Here is a 20,781-nt window from a genome sequence, read left to right as displayed (position 1 = left end):
GGAGGCAGAGGGGGCACTGAGAGAACAGGTCACAGGAAGAGTCACTGGAAGACACACCACCCAACTGCAGCACCACATCTCATCTCAGAACAGGGCTGTCCAGAGCTGGAGCTGGCCCAAGAAGTGCCAGTTTGGACAGTGAGTACCATTGCTGGGGAGCTTCCAAACCCAGGGAGCGCTGTGCATCCACGTGTTCTGTGGGAAGCAGTGCACTGTCACACTGTTGTACATTGCCCCGAGCTGCTGGTGAGATCTGGCAGCCCCTGCTACCTCCATTTTCTAGGAGCTCACTCAAACAGTCGAGCATGGCCAGTTTGGTTTCCTGATCTTTATGCACAGGGGAAAGAGCAGACTCGTAGTGCCCCACAGGACTAAACATGGCTCAAGGCACACCGAGCTGAACCAGGTGGAATTTAATTTACAGAGGATACTGCAGAGCCCATGTGCTGCTGGACAGGCCCTGTCGCCTCTCCTGGCTGAGGTCCATGAGGGGAGCTGTGGGCAGCCTAAAACCTTCACAGCTGGCATTTGTAACCATGCCCTCCTGGCTGTGCTTGGGGGAAGGGTACGACACAGAAAATTTTCTCATCAGCACAGGCACAGGCCTGAGCACAAACATTCTGCAGAGAAATTGCTCCCACTGACAGCCCCTGGTGAAAATCGCTTGCTGGCTTCTTTGTAATGTTGCTTAATAGAACACACAATGAGTTTCAATGAATATGCATTTCCTGTGATGCTATTTTGGCGTCAAAATTACTCTATCAGCAGCCCATTTAAAATGGGGTTATGATGAAGCACTGATCTTATTAGCTAATTGTGCTTGCTAGTCTGTGGTTCTGTATCTCACAGCCACATTACAATGGTGAGCTGATGGGCTCTGTGGCCAGGGTACTTTTAATTCCCCCTGGATTTCATTATTGTGACTGCAAAGGAAGGAACAGAATAGCAGATGAAGCTGTTGCTGTTTAGGCTCATGATGCTGCCTATGCCTTGTACCGAGTTGTGCCCTTAGGCTGAGTGAGTTGGCAGGACTCATCTGGAGGAGTGAAAACAAAAATTTTGTATTTGCCTAGGATTTTGTAATAAGAAAAAATTAACCCTTTGGCTCAGGAGCAGTTGCTCTTTTTTTTCCCAAAAAGTAGGCTACTTCGGTGTGAAGTGCTTATCATTTTTAACAGCTTCCTCTAGGCAGTCTGCACAAGCACAGCACAGGTATATCTGCACCCCTTGCCTGATATGTTACCACTATCACAGCAAGATGCTCTGTCCTGGCCTGCAGCACTGCATCATTTCTTCTACCAGACCTTCTTAACCTTTTTTTCTATCAGAACAGGTAGCAAGGACAGCTTTGCCCCCTTGCAAAAGTAAGACACCCAAGGGAGGGGGGTGTCTCTGAAAGCTTCTTCTGCTGCAAATCCAGTGATGCTCAGACTGCAGGGGCTCATTTGTCTTCATATGACTTTCCCAAACACCTTCATGCAAAATGCTTAATTCCAGCCGAAACCAACCTATTTTTAATTGCCAGCAGGAGCAGTTGTGTTTATTACAGCAGTTGTAATTATGAGCACAGATACTCACCCCGCAAAGAAACACACCACTGCCATCCTGCCCATAAGCATGGCTTGGGTCTTGGATCTCCTCTGAGCTTTCCAGCAGCCCATTTTTGAGGAGCTTCTCCGAATTCTGGCATCTCGTTACTGCTTATTGCTTTTTCCTTATTGGCTTTTCCATTGCCTTTTCCCTACTGACTGCCTTTGTTGCCTGATCCCTCCAGAAGGGTTAGCTGAAAAACATCTGCAGGACCTCAGTGGAGGTGGGTACAGCTACAGGGTGCAAATCCAAGGTGCTCCATGGCAGCCTGGACACTGAACAAGGCTTTGCCATTGCTGGGACTTACCCTGATTGACGTCCTGCCTCTGGCTTGGCATGGCATCAGTCCATTCCCTCCTTCCTCCCACTTCCTTCACTGTGTCATGGCTGGGGCACTTCTGGAGGCCAACCACAGCTTGTGGCCGCCTATCAAATGTTCAACTCACTTCAAAGGAGTTGCTTTGCCCCACGGCTCGAAAACTCAATGTGTGCTTTTTACTTGCCTTGTTATGTGCTATTCTTAAAGCAAGTTCAGATGGTGGTTACGCACAGGTGGGGGGCCCTGGCCCACGAACATAATTATGTGAATTATTGTGTATAGTTCTCCTACCCCCTTCATTCAAGATTTGATTCCTTATTATTTCTTTAAGAGGCTTAACAGCTTTTCAAGCTGTGCATCTTCTGGGAAATTCAGACCTGCAAACTCTTGTGCTGGTTTTTTTGGGGGGGAGCAAATTATATTTTGATAAAGCTCTCAAGCTTCCTCTTCATCATAAACAGCGTGAACCTTACATGTTCTTTTGGCAGGCTGGTCTCCTGCTGCAATGCAATACAGACCCCTCTGAGGTTTTCTGGTCTTTTTGTTGTCTCATGATGAACAGATCCAACACCAGAGCTTTCAAAAGCAAGCTGTGATGCTCCTTGCCTGGAGACAGTGGACTTCTCTGCCTGTAAGAAGGAGGCACTCCTCCACATTCCTTCTACCAGGCCTTACAGAACAGGCAGCAAACTCATGCTTTGAAATCCCTTTACTTCCTCCAGCAATGTTTCAACATTAGGTACTACAGTCAGGTTTTGTTGTTGTCATTTGTGGTAGTGCAATTTGGAGAGGCTTGAAAGAGACCCAGCAGTGCCTTTCAACAAGTGAATTTTAATTCTTGCAGAAAGCAGGCACTTCTAGTGGTGTTCCCAGCCTGGGATTTGAGAGATCTTGTTTCTGGTCTGGTTCTTTCACAGAGTGCTTTGTGTACACTTTGCTTCCAGTTATCAGAGGCTTAAATAAGATTCTCCCAAGATACTCTTCTGAGACCTCCCTACTTCCCTGTGACTGACATTGCTACTCTCTCCTTCTGTTGATGAAAAGTAAGGGCAATGAATCCTGACACAGAAGACTGTGGCATACTGAATTGCATCCCAATGCCAGGAAAGCTTTCACTGAAACCGAAATGTCATAAACAAATCAGTAGATGACTTATGGTGAAAGGAAGTCAGGATGACTTCACATATTTAATGAGCTACCAAGACCCACTACAGGACCGGAGGGAGTTTGCTAGTGGAGGATTGAGCTTTCAGATATTTTACCTATAAGATGAGGAATGAGTCTGAGGTGTTCATGTCTGTATCATTTCCCTTGCACTGGGAAACTTCCACTCAATTCACTGCCTCTTGCAGCTGCAGAGAGGCATATTTAGATCTCAGCTTCACACCTAGCCTTACCTGCCCCTGTTTAGTTCGTCTGTCCTCCTGCAGAATCTGAGTGCAGACTGACTTTTAATGTACTTGGCCTTCATGGCATCCCCATCTTGAAGGAAAGGGAGGCACAGAGACAGCACGTGATGAGCCCCACATGGACCAGCAGTGTGTTGGCCCCAGGCAGGTGTCCACATCTCCCTCTCTTATGTGGAAGCCCCTGGAGCAAAGAGAGGGGGACATGGCAGGCCCTGCAGTCAGGAGAGTTGGCTTCATCTGGCATTGCCAATGCCTACTGGATGTTTTTTGCCCAAAGTTTGTATGTAGGACTTCATATTTATAACTAGAATACAACTAAGAGCCATCAGAAAGGCAATTAAAACCAGGAAATATCACTATTTCTGGGATTGCTAGTTTGGTTTTTTGTTTGTCTGTGGGTTTGTTTACTTGTTTGTTTTTTGGTAGGGCAGAGGGTTCAGGCCTGTGACTTCTTCTTCAGAGGACTGCAGTGTAAAATACCTGCTCACCCATTTATTTGTCTTCCATTTGATTACTGTCATCTGAGATAGTGAGATAAAACAATTCAGTAGCTTCTGTCATAAGCTTTATTTCTAGATTTGATTGCTCCAAAAAATCAGAAAATCTGCCCTGGTGCTGGTTTTTCTTCCACTTTGTTTTTTTTTTGCAATCGGATATGTCTATCTCGTATTGGCCTCATTAGCCACCAGCGTGCTTGTAACAAACATGGACAGAGCCTTCTTAAATCTTTGTTCACAAAGCCTAGCCATGAATGTTTTTAGTATACCTAAGGTAGAAAATAACTAAGCATTAGAGGGAGATTATGGCAGTAGGTGTCAGAAAAAGCTTTTTCAGGTGTTCTGTGTGCGGGACTGCAAGCTCCATCCATTTCACACATTCATAATTTAAATAGTAATTAGAAATTCTAAATAATCTCTCCCTGGGCACTACCTAATCTTCATTAAACATCTAAATACCAGCGACTAAAACTGGGTCAGCTCCTCAGTGGCCTGTGGTGGAGGGAAGGAGCCGTGTCAGACTCCTGCAGCACAGGATCTGGCCTCACTGGCTCAGAGAAGGAGCCTGTTTGCTGCACACTAAATGTTGCACACAGAGTGCCCCATCCTCTACACGAGGCAGGAGAGCTCCTGCAGTGGCCAAGGAGCTGTGCTGTCTTGCAAGCAAGGAGACTGGTCCTTCATCTCCCGTGGGAGAGCAGGGCTGCTCAGGGATCTGAGGAGGCACCTGCCTGTGCTGTTCCGCAATTGCTGATGCCAGGGAGTGAGTCCCGAGGCTGGTGTTCACAGGTACGTGCATACTGCATGCAGAATGTCCTGGCAGTGGGAAACGCTGTGTGGCTGAAGGACAAATCTTGCTTTTGCAGCTCCAGACCTCTGTCTCTAGGCCCCTGCTCTCCCACTCACAGTGTGAGCAGGATTTTCTTGCTCATTCCGCCACCGTACCCTGAGGTTTTCCTTTCAAGTCTTGTGTCCCATTCTGTCCTCCCTACATACACTTCTCTCGCTAGCCCTCTGCAGCCCACTTGTAGCCCACCCTCACCTCCTCTTTTTTTTTTTTTCCCCTGGAGGTTATGAAACTCTTGTTTCCGAGCTGAGGGAATCAGCACCAATCCCTGCAGGCAGTGCTTCAGTCCCTCACTGCTAGAGAGGGTGAGGAAAGCTTCTGTTCTGTTCTGACACATGCAAAATCCAGTGGAAACCAGGCAGGGTTTTTATAATCTGTATGCTATGTTATGCTTCCTTCCCCTAACACCTCTAGTGCTGAAGAAGGGTATCTCCGGAGTCCCTTCTGCTCCACACAGCTAAACCCACCCAGCCAAGCAGATTCATCACTAATAACCCATGAAACAGACACTCCAAGCCAAGAGGACATACCTTCAGAGGAACTGCAGAACACTGACATGCAGCAGAACACTTTGGGTCCCCAGCATGGGACCCTGCCTGTGTGCAGAGGTCCTGTCTGATGGGCTGCCTGGTCCTTTTCATCCTGACGGTATTTACTGAGCGGCCCCAACAGTATCAGTCTCCAGTTCAGAAGTGGCAGCGGTTTCCAGACAAAGTAAACCATCTCATGCAAATGCAGTGCTGAAGTGGTTTGCAGTGAAGAGTAATAGAAGCAAGAAAACATGGTTCAGCTTGGCTTACTAGTGTATTAAAAAAAAACTGGCAGCAAAGGAAGCAGAAATTTGCTGTGCCCATGGGATGGAGAGGAGAGCACAAGAAATCTTTGTGACTGCAGATGCCTCTGCTGGTAAGATCACACAGGTACTATTATTGCTTCTACTCACCATCCATCTTTAGCTATCCAAGCTTGTTAGAACGGCTCTGCAGAGTGGGGAGCAGGTACAGGACCTTGCAGAACAAGGAAGTTGTCCCACAAGAGGTGCTGCACTGGGATGTGCAGTTTGCATGGCTCATAATACATAACAAGATTTCCATCATCCCTCCCTACTCTGCATTCCCCCATAGCTGTCCCTGTGAGGCAAAGCTTTATTAGCCAATCTGCTCCAGACAGCATCAGCAGTCCTGAGAGTCCTGGGTATGAGCAAGGGACTCCTGTGCATGTGTGACTGCAGCCTCTCCCTTTCCACAGCAAAAGCTTCTCAACTGCTTCTGTATGACCTTCAGCACACCCTGCAGGCTAAGGAACCTGATAAAGGGTGAAAATGTTGGCCTAGAGGGGCAGTTTCCAACATGCTGGAGAGAAGCTGAGGAGCAGATGATCAGTGAGAAGAAAGACTGTGAAAAAAACCCCACCTTTGCTCTACAAAACTCCACTGGCACACCCATCTTAGGAAAACATTAAGCATCACAATGCTTCTCTTGGCACCAGGACAACATGTCCAGCATTATTGCAGCTACTCAGCTAAAGGGCAGGCACAGAACAAAGTGAAGCCGGGGCAAACACTTGCATGGGCTCTGCTTGCTTCTCAGGAACTTGAGACTGTGTTGTTAAGAAGAGTGGGACTTAAGCACCCCGCATGGAAGACAGAGAAATTTCTTTCTTACTTAAAAGGAAAACTTTATTTTGATACATTAAAAAATCTATACATTTCTTAGACTAAAATACAGTTTTGCATCAGTATCCTGGCACAATGTCCGTTTACACAGAAAATCTAAGATTAGATCAGCACTGTTAATTTTTCTTCTCTTCCTGCATTCACAGCTTGCAGTATAAAACATTTTAAGTTCCCAAGACAACAATAAACAGTGTCACATTTACTTTTCCCATTTTCAAAGGAGGTGGCATTCCACTGGAAAAAGGAGTACTTGTTAGTTGATCTTGATTCAATGTAAATCACTAAGTCAGTCCAGGGATTTGATTGCCCTGTTAGAAGTATGAGTGAAGGAGGATGAAAAATTCGTTTTCAGATGAAGCTTTGATGGACTATGACAATGCAAGTACTGTCAAGCCTTTAAAATATGTTCAGAAGATTTTCCTTAGGGTAGTTTCTGTAATCAGCAACACAATCCATCATACAGAAATAATTCTTTTCTATAGGTATAGATTCCACCTTCATTTTTGCTCTGAAGAGCTCCATGGCAAAATAAAAGCAGGACACAGGGGATGTTGCTGTGAGATGTCTGAATTGGAACATGAATTTCCTTAACTATTGTGAAGATTCTGCAGAATATTTTCTACCTGTGAAATCCTGCTCTCCATGGCTCCACCTAACCTTTGGTCTCTGCTTTCTAGCCCACATTAGAAACAAAGCCACCTTTCTATTTTCTACTCCCTCACTCCCCCAGGACACACTACAACATTGTCTGCAGCACTGTTTCCCAAATGAGAGATATTCTTCCTTTTCAGTTTGAGCAGCAGGGAGGGACCCAACTAATACTAACATGGACCCACACATGGTATTTGAGAGTTAAAAACTGTGACCTCAGTGGAAACACCAGTCAGTTCCCAATTTCTGCTGGGTTTCACAAGTAGTCAAAATTGCTAATCTCACCAAGTGTTTCTGGAATAACTCCCTAGCTGTCCCTATTTCCACTCAAGCCACAGAGGTTGTCCACCTGAGGAATGGCAGCTACCTATGCTGCCACATACTTAGAAAGGTCATAGCTGTCTTTAACATTACTGAAATAAGACTAGTTCTGTTCAAGTCAGCTGGTACTTTTGCTCTGAATTCTTGCAACTTTGGTTCTAAGTGGAGTCCCATGTTTCTGTAGAAAAGTACCAAATGCTTAAAACACCAAATTCTGCTCATCACACTCACATTCAATGACCTGACCTCAGTGAGACAGAGGAGTAGAATCTGATGGGTGTTTACTGGTTTTCTGCTAGTTCCTTTTTAGCAGATCTCTGCCAAATGAATGCCTCCAATAGTTTAGCCTCCAAATGGGTATTTTCAGATTGATTCATGCTACCAATTGTCCCTAGGAATATTTTCATAATCCTAAAGTCTCTGAGGAGCTTTGGCTTGGTTGCATCAGCTTGCGAACATTGCAAGACACATCACAGCTCCATCCCAGACCAGAAATTCTGCCTTTTATACGTGACCCATATCACAAGAGATAAGTTTCATCTCTTCTCTCACCTCTTTAAGTATAAAAGAAAAAAATTACCTTGAGAACAGTATTCGCTACAGAACACAAGAAATATAGATTTACTAGTTTCCATAATCTTGTTATGTGATGGAAATAACAGCAGAGATGAAATAATTGAAAAACCATTTGGAAATGACATATTTAGAGTAAACTTTCATCATCTCAACAAAGAAGCTGAGTGCAAGAAATGCTTCAAATAAGTCTGTTGGGTCTTGTGTTGGGAAACACAAGGTTGGCGTTTTGTTTTTTTTTTTTTTTCACAAAGATGAAATAGGATTTCTGTGTTGATAATGTGACACACAAGCTGTTCAAGAAACAATGGGCTACTGATACTTAGATTTAGTAAACATTATCTGCACAGGCAAAGCCATGATCTAAAAAACAGGAATGCTGTCAGGTATCTACTTATAAATCTTACGATTGTTTCTCAAAACGACTGTGCCATGTTCAATATAGCATGTAATATGCACTCTGAATCAAATGCTCACTGGATGACAAGTATATGTCTGCTACATGCATTTTATTCTGACTCTATAACATACATTCATAGAATACATCATAACCACTCAGAGCAAACCACTAAAGTGCATGCCCTGAGGGCACATTAAATATGTTGTCTCCAACACTGGCTGCTCAATTGCCAGAACACTGATACAGAAAGGGCTCATTTTTGCGTTATATCCCCATTATGTGCTGAAAGAGTAAGAGCTAACATCCCCTGCTCCCTCCATGAAAGGGAGCACTGTGGAGCAGGCTAATTGCCTGCTGCAAAAAAAGCCCTTTCAGAAAGAAGTAACCACCCTGAGAAGATGCTGTACAGAAATGCAGGGAGCAAGTCTTGGATTAACTACTGGGTAAGTGGACCTGTGTACTGGGTTAGGCTGGATGGAGTTAATTTCCTTTACAGCAACCTACAAGGTGCTGTGTTACAGATCTGCAACCAAAGGAGTGTTTGATAACACAATGTTATCAATGTTACCTGTTGCTGAGCAGTGCCTGTGCTGGGTGAATGGCCTTCTCTGTTTGTCACTCTGCTACTCCAGCAGAGTAGGTTGGAGTTGGGCAAAGAGGTGAGAGGGCACATAGCCAGGACAGCTGACCTGAACAGACTGAAGAAATATTCCATAACACATAAGGTCATACTCAGCTATAAAACTGGGGTGGTTCAAGCCACTGCTTGGAGATTGGCTGGGCATTGTCTGCTGGTGGGAGATGGTAAGTGATTGCCTTTATATCACTTGGGTTTCTTTTTTTTTTTTTTCCTTTTTTTCTCTTACTTAATGAACTGCCTTTATAACAGTGCTTTTTGTCCTTTCACTGCTCTCTCCCATCCTGCTGTGGGGACTGAGCAACAGAGTAGCAGCTTATGTAACAGCCAGGGTCAACCCACCACAGCATTTTAACTGGGTTTTCCACTGTTAGTTCTCCCTTCTAGGATGCACTTCCCTAATGCAGAAAGTCCTTCAGTCACTATGCTAAGCTAAGGCCACATTTAAAACCTCATCCTGTTTTTGGCAGCTGGGAGCTACGAGAAGGCTGAAGATGCAATTCTAAGCTGGCCATAGTGTTTAGCCTAGCTGTGGAGCAGCAGTGAAACTGCAGAAGAGATGGGTTGCACTTCTAACCACAGTGATGGAGTGATATCATAAAAAAAAAAAATCCTACCTTAGGACTTTAGCTCAGCACCTACTCCCCCTCTCATTGTCCAGGTGATATCCTAAATCATTGTCTCAGGAAGGTGAGAGGGAATGTGGTAAGATCAGTGGGGCAAAGGGGAGCTGACACTGCCACTTGGCACTCCTTTACTGAAAGACCAATACAGAAATGAGACCTAAAAGAACAAAAAAAGAAAATCCTCCAGGGTTGGAAGAAACAATAGAGATTACACACTGCTGTTCAGCTTCCAAATAAAACAGTGAGTAAAATAATGTGTAAAAATTTTAGCAATTTAAAGAATTGTATACTTTTTTTCCCTTTGTAACCTAGTTGGTCAGAGGCTATGATACAGACCATCTGTGGAAACCAACGGCTGGGAACTAGTAATCCCACTGATTGTTTCTAAACCCAGATTGTCCAGTCTAAATCTCCAGTCCTCAAGCAGTACTTAGTTCAATGGACTTGCCAAGGAGATGATTTCTCTGTTTCAGCTGTCTCATCTTGCTCCTCCTGCATTGTTATTCTCGCTGCAGCATCGCTCTCTAGTTAGTCTAGACTGCTTCCCACAAAGCAGTCCACAATACTGGCTTTATAATAACCAACAGCCAAAAAAAAAGTATTGAATCCATCACAACTGGCAGAGCCCAGCACCCCTACTGCCTACATTTCTATAGCAATTTACATGCCAAAGTGTCCTCTCACTCCGCTATCCCCACTAGGAAAGGAAAGCAGAGTCTCAATTTCTCCTGAAAAGTTGTCTCTTCAGAACTCTGTCTTCTGCTTATCTCCCTGCACAAGACAGGGCTGGAAGAGGGCAGCTTGTAGTTTGGTTGCAAATGAACTTCAAAGGACATTCAAAAGCTTTAAAGGGCCACTGGAAAATCTGCATGTGGATGGAATGCCTTTTTGGCATGACTTAAAAGCTCTGCATGCCAGATATACACTCAAGAGTGGTGCACACAATTTTATTAAGAACTTCGTAATGATATAGATTTCTCACTTAAACATTACAACTACCCATAGAAAAGTGTTGCCTGTATCTTTTAAACACCATGTAAATAAAACAAATTTATTTTTAAGACAGGATAAACTACTATAAAAATGGTGCACAGTCAAGTAATACAAAAATACAAAATTTGTTTCCAACTGCAGTCCTAGTTGCAATTACAGAGAAAAGTCCCCACTCAGGACTTCCAGTGAGCAGGGAACACAAACTTGCGGGATCAGTCATGGCAGAACTTTTTTATCAAAATGCGCAGAATACAAGGCTTCTTTGATTAAGCACCTCCAATAGCCTCCAAACAAGAAGAAAATTAATTTTTCTGGAAGCAACTGGGTACTTGATAAGTCTTTTAGCCTTGGAATCCAGTTTCTAGGATTCATCTAAGCCAGTTTTTAAATTTCTGGCGTGGTTAAACCCTCCTGATCTACACAAATATTGGTGTTGAGAGCCACTGCTGTCTTAGACACTGGTACAGCAGGAAGGTCTCCTCTCCACAAAAGTAAGACTGCTCCAGTGCTTCTTCTAGGCAAGTCTGACCTCTGACTTGCACTGAGAAGCCTCACCAGTGCTCCAGTCTGAATCCCTAGGTTGAAGCTCTAGCCCAGTTAGCACTTACACAGATGTGCAAGTTACAACTTCAATACTTAGAGAGCCCTTCTGATGTTAGTGGAGGTACCGATATGCTTCACTTAAATGAGTGTCTGAGTGCTTCCAGGACTGAGTAATTCTGTCTCTCTGCCTCCCCAGCAGCTATCCTTTCTACATGTATCTTTATTTTCACACCTCTCACATAGTTTGGGGTCTGTGATATGAAAAGTATAAATCCTTCTTTTAACTGGCTTACCGAAAGAAAACCTACCAAATTTAAGTTATCGAATGCCTTCTGGAAGTAAAAGTGAAATATTTTACTATTGCCAAAAGATAAGAGCACTAGTTAGCTACATGATACTACATAATTTTTTAAATCTTCAGCAGCAATTTGGAAGTCTGATCCTCTGACAGGAAGCACAAATAACTGCTTATTTACTAAACCTTGATAACATGAGTTGTGCATGTCTCTACCTAGACATACCTCTCTACTCCATTACAAAGCTTCTGTAGAAAGACTTTTCTCTTTCAAAAGATTTTCTTGAATGGAGTGATTGTACCATTGAGGCATCGTTTATTTGTAGAGAGCTTGTACTTAGTGCAATAAGTTTAAAAATTCTGCTCTGAAATATTAACTTTACATTAACAAAAATAGTTTTCTTAAAAAAATTGTAACAAAAGGAATATATAGCATAGACAGATCATGAATTCTTAGCAAATACACTTAAGCATTTACCATTACAATATGCTGAATAATTGAATATTAGCATTCATATCTGGTGAGCTTCCAGACTGAAAAGAAATTTTGTACTACTACTAATAATAAAAAAGCATGTTCTCTTGTCATTATTTAATAACTTCAGATAACTATCCTGGCAGCTACACTTCCAAAGAAATGTTTCTCTGCCCTTTCCCGTTTTAGCCACCCACTACAGTACATACATATATGGATCAAACAACAGGCAAGGAATGATCCCTTCTACCTCCCAGAGCTCTCTGGCATTAAATGAAATGAAGCACACAGTACTTTTTTATGTACAGTAGTACAGTTCATTTCTCTTCCCCTCCTCAGCATCTTTGTATCTAGTCATGAATTAATCATGAGTATGGCTAAGACTGAGCTTTAACAATCTGTTATTTCAATTGCCCATATGCAGAATCCATACCCTTCAAAGGAACACTGCTGAAGCGTGAAGGAGGTTACTGAACTCAAGGGGAGGATAGAGGGCAACGGGTATGAGGAGCAAGTAGGGTAAAGCAGGAAGTTGATTGCATATAAAAATTATCTGTCCCCATTTTGTAGGTTCTGTTTAATAGGAGATGCAAGGGCTCCCACACACCTGAATACCTGAGGAGTTGGTTATTGTGATGTCTGATACTGGTAAACAAAACTGTGCCCTGCCAGGGTTGTAAAGTAAAATAACTGCTTACAAACCAATTTGAACTGAATGAATTCTCACTGAAACCACCTTCTGAAAAACTAAATTTAAGACTTTTCTTGATTTCAAGGTTTTCTGTACATGTGACTGTCCCAAATTTAATGCAAATTAAAAAGAAACAAAACAAGTAAAAGTCTCAGCAGATTAGCAATGTCATGGGAAATCTGTCTCTAAACCTAGTCATGATTTCAGATTATCTTTACAACGATACCTCCTCCAGATTGTAAAATACCAAGCAGATAAGAATCAACATTTCCATGACCACAATCAATAATTTAAGAAATGGAACAATGATAAAGCTGCTTGTAAAAGCCACCCGTATGAAAAGAGTACATGTTTCACAAAAATAATTGTTAAAAAAAGTTTTAAATCCCTGTTCCTTTTCTCTGATTTTGGCTGTTTATTTTTATATATATATATATATGTATGTATATATGTATATATATACTGTTTTGGAATGTCAATGGGTTCCAATATGGCTGGCTAGTTTCAAGATGAACTTGCTCCAGAGGCCTAGAAAACAAAGTCATACAGTACAGTCTTAGACAAATGCCAAAGGACAAGTAGAAACTGAGTCAAAGGGGTCGCTGGAAGCCATAAAGAAAAAAGTGTGAAAAAGTGTTTTGTTTTTTTTTTTTTTTCTTGTGCCCTGATACAAGAACAGAAGGTCCTAAATGTTTCCTCGTCTCTGCTATTATTACCTACTTTAAGTACAACTCCACTTAGGGTGTTTCACTTTTAGAAATAATTGTCATATTCTAAGAAATATCTGCATTTCAAGGGTACTGAAGCAAGACAGTAGAGATTCTACTTCTAAAAGAAGAGGAAAAATAGTAGTAGTAATCTAATTTTCAGACATGCAATTTTGAGACTATGGGCACAACCATTACAGAATAGACTTATGAATGGTTCTACGCCAGACATAACTGAGGCCTTTATTAATGCTTTGGGAGAAGGTATCAGAAATTTAATGGAGGTAATCGCTGTGTCCCATCCTTGTCGGGAAGTGAGATCCTAGTATTTCAAAACCCACTCAACTGGAGCTGAATGCCCAAAAATGGAAAGCCACTTGAGAAAACAAGGCCCAATCAGTCCAAACAAAACAATCACATGAGCAGCAGAACTGGGAGTAATTCAGCAGGTGACTCCCATGCTGAGCCCCAAGTGCTCAGCATTTTCTGCAGTAGTCCTATGAGGACTTTCAGCCACTACTGGGCTCAAGTGCCTAGAAACAAGTTCCTACAAGAATAACACCACCCTTGACTTGCAGGTACTTGGTTTGCCCTTTTAGAAGGGGCGGGGTGAATAAAGGTTTTTCACATCCAAGCTTTAGGCAGTCAGGTACAAAAGTATAAGTAGCAGTCTGTGATAGTACCGACAACACTGTAAGTGGAAGACCACTACATAATAAAATTTTGAACTGAAATTTTTGTGCATGTGACTAGAGGGTTTGCACACCCAAAGTCTCAATCATTTTTAATGGCACATTTGCATCTACAGCATTTGGATCACTCTGAAAATCCCAACATTAGTGTCTGTTTGAACAGCTAGAATTACTCCCAGAAGAAACAGTAAATGAGCATAGAATTAGTTTTTCATATGTATAAACACAGCAGCATTTAGGCATAAGCAAATCTAGAAACTGGTATGCCATAATGAAATAGCAAAACACGCAAAGCTACACATCAGTCTATAGCAGGAACCCATTCCAGCTTGTTCAAAAAGTGCTCATGCAAAATGGCTTCATGTACATTGTTGAAAAAAAAGAAATTCTTCTGTTAGCATACACTTATTTAGATTCCATTTGGTTAAAAAATTATCCCCATAGTATGGAAAGGACTCAGACCCCAAACACTCTGAGAAAGTAATGGCAGAAAAATATTCTATTTCACAAAATCATATTGCACGATGACAAGTCATACCTTGCCCAGACTGGCTCTCCACTATACGCTCTCTGTTCTCCACCTTCCAAACTTATCCTCCTATCTGTTATCTGTACCATGTATAGTGTTCCTTATTCCAGGCTACTCAGACATGCAATGCCTTCCTAACAGGCACACCATAAGTAAAACAGGCTGCAAAAGCATAAATGATGCATTGTTCACTGTCTGTGCATCTGACAGTGTGAGATGGAAAGAGCACACAAGAGACAAGCAACATAAGTAGTTTGCAATAAAAACAAACAACTGGGAGAAATGTCATTTGAGCAGGTTGAAAGGAATCACTGCATCCAATTCCTTGGCATGGTGTAAGATAATTTGGTGAGGGCTTTAAATGCCCGGTCCTACTTTGCAACAATGGCTGCGCTCAGTAGTGTTCTTCAGGCTTTTGCAGTGAATGTAAGATGAGCAAAAATTGTTCATCTCAGGGCTGAGAAGAGATTAAAGTCAGAATAGCCCAATGAATTTCAGAGTCATCTTATTTTTAGACTAAACAGCAACTGGGGCTGTCTGTGTATACCACACAGCATGCCTCACGAATCCTAATGAAATGATACTGCATTTGTTTCATATGAGACAGTTCCTTTCATCTTACTTTTACAGGAGATGGTCTCAGCTGTGACAAAAACTCTGCCATCCAGGTGATAGGCAAGCTCACAAACAGAAAAAGCAGAACATCTTGAGTGATACAGAGAACAAAAACTTCTCCTGAAGAAGTGCAGTCAGTAAAGACAAAGAGGGAGAAGAAGTAAAAGTGAAACTCTTGGAGGATCGCCACCTCCTCATCTGCACCTACCATTGGTTTTAGCTCTCTGCTCTCAGCTCCACCTCCCCGGCCAGCTTCTTTCATAGATTTTCTACTATTCTCCACAAACTCCTGAAAAACAGTAATGAAACGACAAGTGCTCTCTTAGCACAGACTCTAAAACATCAAGTCTCAAGACAGAACTTCAAGATGCAACTGCTCAAACTGCTCATCAAGCCCATCTGCATCTCTTGCTCAGACTTGACCATGAGGTATCAGAAAAGCCTGTTGAATATCCACAGAGGCCTCCCTCATTTAATTCTGGAAGCCAGATTAGGTATTTGCCTGGTGTGCTCTTACAACTTTTCCATGTACCACACAATGCTCTCCTTTATGGGGAAAGAAGGTAAAAGGCTGGTTGACCAAAAAAAAAAACAAACCCAAACCCACAAACCAAAACCAAAAACCAAACCCACAACCAAACCACAACAAACCTCCCCCCAACACCATCCTAGTCTCAACTATTACATTGTAGCCTGTGAGCTGTGTGTAATTTCAACCTCTTACATTTTTCACCAGTACAATCTCCCATTTATGAAGATTAATTCAATTTTATACAATTTTTTTTCTCTTGTAGGCAAGCATTCTGCAGCAAATTTCAGTAAACTTTAGCTGTTCGTGTTTTGTGATATTGATTGCTGACTAAAGAAACCTACAATGCTTTTATGGTTTATTGGTGTTTCTTGCTAAAAAGCAACTCATCAGCCACTACTTTATTTATTATATACTCTAGATTCTGTTGTGATTTACTAAAAAATCAGCACCAAAATTCTTGGCATGGTTTTCCCACAAGTAATCAGAAAAAAATTATGCTGAGAAGTCACAAGAATCTTCCTCTAGCCTACACATGGGGGGGCATTTTACAGAGACATATTCTACAGCTGCTACTTAAAATCACTCCCAAGAAAACTACCTACTCAACAACAAAGTGAAGGGCTTTGGAAGCAGAATTCTTACAACTTTGTTTCTAGCATAAAGCCTATGTATGACAAACAGAGTCAAATTCTGGTTGATGTCTATCTGAAAGAAGTAAAACTCCACTGTGGTCATTATCTATGTGTGAGGCAGAATACCTTGATATTTTTTCTCTTCCCTATCCAAAGAGACGCCCTTCTTAGGAAAGCACAAAACCAAGCCTTTCCCTCTTGTTCTGCTTCTTTCTAATCTGCAGTGTCATTTACAAGACATACCCAAGAGTATGATTCTGCAAGATGACTGCTCATCTAACAGGCAGCAAATAGAAGCCAATAACAGTGAAACTAAGGGAAGGAAGCATCATTACTTATCTGATGCTCATCAGATTACACTGTTTTCAGGTCAAACCATGAACAAGGTGGCAAGGTAAAAAAAAAAACAAAAACATTGAACCCAGCAAGTGAATTCATTCCACTGTCAAAATACCTATTTTATGGAACCAGATCCTTAGACTTTGAGAGCAAGAGGAAACTTACCATGAGAACTTTATCCATGTAGAATTCCCTCCCAGGACTCCCATCGTTGTATTTTGTATCGATGGCAAAACATAAGAAAAGGACATCAACAACCATTTCATAAATAGAAAGGAAGCAGTGAGCAACCAGGAATGCAAAGAGGCAGACAATGATGAGTGGCAGCACCCAGATGGTGTAATCTCGTTGGTAATTCAGCAACATAACGCCGGCCAAACCTGTGCTGCAGACAATCAGGACCTGAAGAAGAAAACAGTAGACAACTCTAATGGCAGAAGCCTTTTGATGTTTTTTGCTTGGTTTATTTTTTTAAAGCCAATGTGCTTCTTGGCCTGCCAGGGCTAGAATTAGGGGTTACAGATGCTAGTGGTATCAACATCTTTACCTCCTGGATTCCCCACATCCCCGATTATAAATGACATTTTATCCATTGATATCAGAATTGTTACACATCCTTTAATACAAAAGGTGTTTTTCAGAGCAAATTATATTTATATTCTGCTGTCATAGTTCTAGTTTCATAGAACATTCCTGTAAAAAGGAACTTTACCCTGAAATCTCTAAAAGCCCCACAACCTGATGCTACCAATCCCATGCAGTTGTTGTTTGTTGTTTATGGTTGGTTGGAGGGAGAACTTAGGTCTTAAGAGGATGGTACATTTTCCATTTTGCTGCTGGAAACAACTTCCAAATTTGTGTAGTCTTGATCTCACTTCCATACAGGAGAAAGTAGACCAGAATTCATGTGAGGCACTTCACGTAACAGTCGCCACAGAATTATACTTCATGTGAGGCCCTAAGAGACATTTCACCAGGTACCAGTTTGACTTTGGCAAAACCAAATGGACTAAATTGTTGCGGCCACTTAACTTTTTGAACTGCAGCTAAACACAAAATTGTAAAATAGGTCAGCTTTTATGAAAATACCATTTTGGACTGGTAGAGGAGACGCTGGCAGCCTAGCATTGATTTAGCTGATAGTGTTTTTTACCTGCTGCACTGTTCATTTTAACATTTCTGTCACCTGTGCATTTTTCTAATAATCTGAGAGACGGGGGGGTGTTTCCCAACTCCTCCACAAAACTGCATTATGTAATTTCATGTTCTCCCAAGCACTTACGTCTCCCTTACGTGTTTATTTCGTCTCACATCTTACTGACTTAGTTACTGGATTCAAAGTTCAGCCCACTGTACTCTGACTTAACAGAAGTAGAGGAGTGTAATAAGAAATACAGATGAGTTCAACCACTGTCTGAATGCTTAGGCACAGGTGATTTAAGTAGATTGGTATTAATTGTTTTAGTAAATAATGGTATAAAATCCCTCAAAGGATAGAAATACTACACTTTCCATAAAGTATATCTCCATCAGCTGGAGACCCAAAAAGCTGACTGACCACAGCAACTATTCTAGTCTCCTTTTAATTATCAGAGTAGAGGTAATTTAGTTGCTTAAACTGGCAATTTCTCATAGCAGGCTTTTGTACAATTTGGTCATAAAGGTGATCAGTAATGTGTGAAATTTTCAACACAAGCCTGGAGAGTCCTTACTAAACAGAATTTAAAAGAAATGCTTCCTCTCCTTAGAATTCTACATTTTAACCACAAAATCAAACAAAACCCTAGAACTTCTAAACACTTTTCTCTTGACTCCCTAAAAAATAAATCATGCAAAAGGTGTCATAATCTTCAAGTATTCCTCTCCAGTCACTTTTACTACACGTCAGTAGATCATTTGTTTATCCTCTCTACTCTACAAAGCCCCTCCTAATGTGATGCAGCTGGACGTGATAAGTGCACACTAAGAAACAGGATTTTTAAGGCATTTTGTGTTTGGGGTGCAGCCATTGCTAAAGAAAGCTTGCTTGTATGTAAGTCTGTAAGAACTGTATACAGCAGACATACCTTTCCTAGGAACAGCATAAAATCTCCAACTGTGTTTATGGCAGCCACTCGCAAAGCGTTTTCCACCAGGATAACAAAGGCATCCTTTGCTGAGGTGCAGAAATTGGTGCTGTTGATAGCTGTGGCTGTATATGCATTCTAGGAAAAGGAGATTGAAGACTTATTCATGGAATGATCAGGTATTTCAGATGGAAGGTGGGGAAGGTGAGGGGGAAGATACAGTAAGTCACATTCGTCATATGATGTTAATGAACCAACATTCCCCTGAGAGTTGTTGAATCAAGCAATATATAGCAGCTGACAGAAGACTATATGAGGTAAAGAACTGCTATTCTTCTTCTCCTTTGCTCATAATTTATGCATTAACTAGTTTTTTAAAAAAAAACTCATTAAACAGGATTTACAATTTCTCTGCAGAAGGAGGTGAGCAGTGGCATAGCTACAGAAATTAAGTAGTTAGAAAAAAATCTGGAAATACAAAAGAGTCTGAGAGTCATACAAGTCAAACAAGATAATTTCTAGGTACTGCATTCAAGGTTAGTCAGGACAGTTTTCAAGGATTACAATGGAGTTTATTAAATACTTTCTTCTGATTTTATTTTCCATATTTCCACAAGCAAAAAAAATTAACAGTGAAAGAAATGTTAGCAAGATATTTATATATACACATGAGAGATGGACTACAGGTCTATAAACCCACTTTTACAATGGGTCTGACCAGCCAGCGTGTTGCAACTTGCCAATTTTCTTCCACTTTGTAGATGAAGCTGACGATTCGATGTTTTGTACAGTTTCTTAAATACAGAATCTTAAATATTACACCTAAAAAGCTTCATTCCGTTTTCATAGGAGACACATTTTGAAATTCAGATGTAGTTTTACTGAGTAGACATATGGGAAACATCTCCAACCACTACACAAATCATTATAAAGTTGAGATACCATGTTCACGAAGACGAGTATTGGCTATCTTTTGTCTTTGCTTACATTGCAAAGGTCAATGTAGTATTTGCAGTGTAATTTCAGTAATGAAGACAAGACTGAAATACTGTCATTCAAGTTCAGTTCCCAAGTACAATACATTATGTGTCAGCCTCAGACTGCAGCCTGGGAATATATATACTATTATCAGCCCTCATATAAAACATGAATATTGAAAATCTTACCTGATTTAAGTATGTCAGGCACTTTTCTAGACACCAAAGGCAGCAGATGCAGGCTTTAAGCATACAGCGAGCACAAGCATTTTCCTAGGAAAGCACAAAATGTGGGAAAACAAAGATAAAGAGTAAAACCAACAGATCTTAAGAAAATAGTATTCCTTTGTGTTTCAGTAACTGATACTCAGATTGCTAAATTAAGCAATCTATATCAGTCCCATGGTCCTTTAAAGATTCAATATTCACAGAGCCATAGAACGGTTTGGGTTGGAAGGGACTCCCTCCACCATGGGCAGGGACATCTTTCACTAGGCCAGGTTGCTCAAAGCCCCATCCAACATGCTTTTGAACACTTCCAGGGACGGAGTATCCACAACTTCTCTGGGCAACCTGTTCTAGTGCCTCACCACCTCATAGTGAAGAATTTCTTCATTACATCTAACCTATTACAAAACAAGTCTTCCAGCCTCCCACACCGATTAAATTAACAGGTCAACACACCAGGCCTTAATTTTCAGTAAGAAAATGGAACCTATTTCTCTTACTTTTCCTTTGAGTTGTGTTTGAATATACATTAGAATCATTCGTGGTATCTTCACTAGTGTGATAATGAAAGACCCCTTTGCTACTGTTCCTAGGTGGTAACAAACAAGGCGATTAACAGATGCCAGAATAGGAGTAAATGGTAGATTTCTTTTCTCCCTGTTGAAAAGAGAAAAAAAAATGAAGTAGAACGATCAGTACGTATGTGGTACCATCTAGAAGTGCTATAAATTTTCAACAAAATAAGGTGCAAAAGGAATATATTATCCTCATACCAGCTTTCAGGGTGTATTGTTCACTCCACCTTGTGTAACTCGCAGATTTGTCTCCAATGGAGAAGGAGGACTAGAATAAGGAATCAGTATGGGTAGAGTGGTGGTACATCCCCTTCTTCCCCGCCCTCTTTGGGCTGCACTACGATCTC

General features: G+C 41.5%; 1 protein-coding gene across 4 annotated transcripts in view; it reads right to left on the bottom strand.

The window, feature by feature from the left end:
* Positions 1-5,212: 5,212 nt before the first annotated feature.
* Positions 5,213-20,781, bottom strand: part of SLC44A1 (solute carrier family 44 member 1) — a 73,857-nt gene continuing 58,288 nt past the window's right edge. Inside the window, exons 11-16 of one of the 4 annotated variants that reach the window (XM_032675888.1) lie at positions 20,360-20,516; positions 19,821-19,904; positions 18,655-18,792; positions 16,754-16,990; positions 15,294-15,374; positions 5,213-5,402 (exon numbers count right to left, since the gene is read on the bottom strand). In XM_032675888.1, the coding sequence (XP_032531779.1) occupies positions 5,349-5,402; positions 15,294-15,374; positions 16,754-16,990; positions 18,655-18,792; positions 19,821-19,904; positions 20,360-20,516 (751 nt within the window). In that variant the 3' untranslated portion in view covers positions 5,213-5,348. The other 3 variants (XM_032675890.1, XM_032675889.1, XM_032675887.1) reach the window with 3 other exon arrangements.

The sequence above is a fragment of the Chiroxiphia lanceolata genome, chromosome Z, assembly GCF_009829145.1.
Source record: "Chiroxiphia lanceolata isolate bChiLan1 chromosome Z, bChiLan1.pri, whole genome shotgun sequence".
NCBI classification, from domain to species: Eukaryota; Metazoa; Chordata; class Aves; order Passeriformes; family Pipridae; genus Chiroxiphia; species Chiroxiphia lanceolata.
The sequence above is the reverse complement of the archived record's forward strand: the minus strand, read 5'-3'. Positions and strand labels throughout refer to the sequence as shown.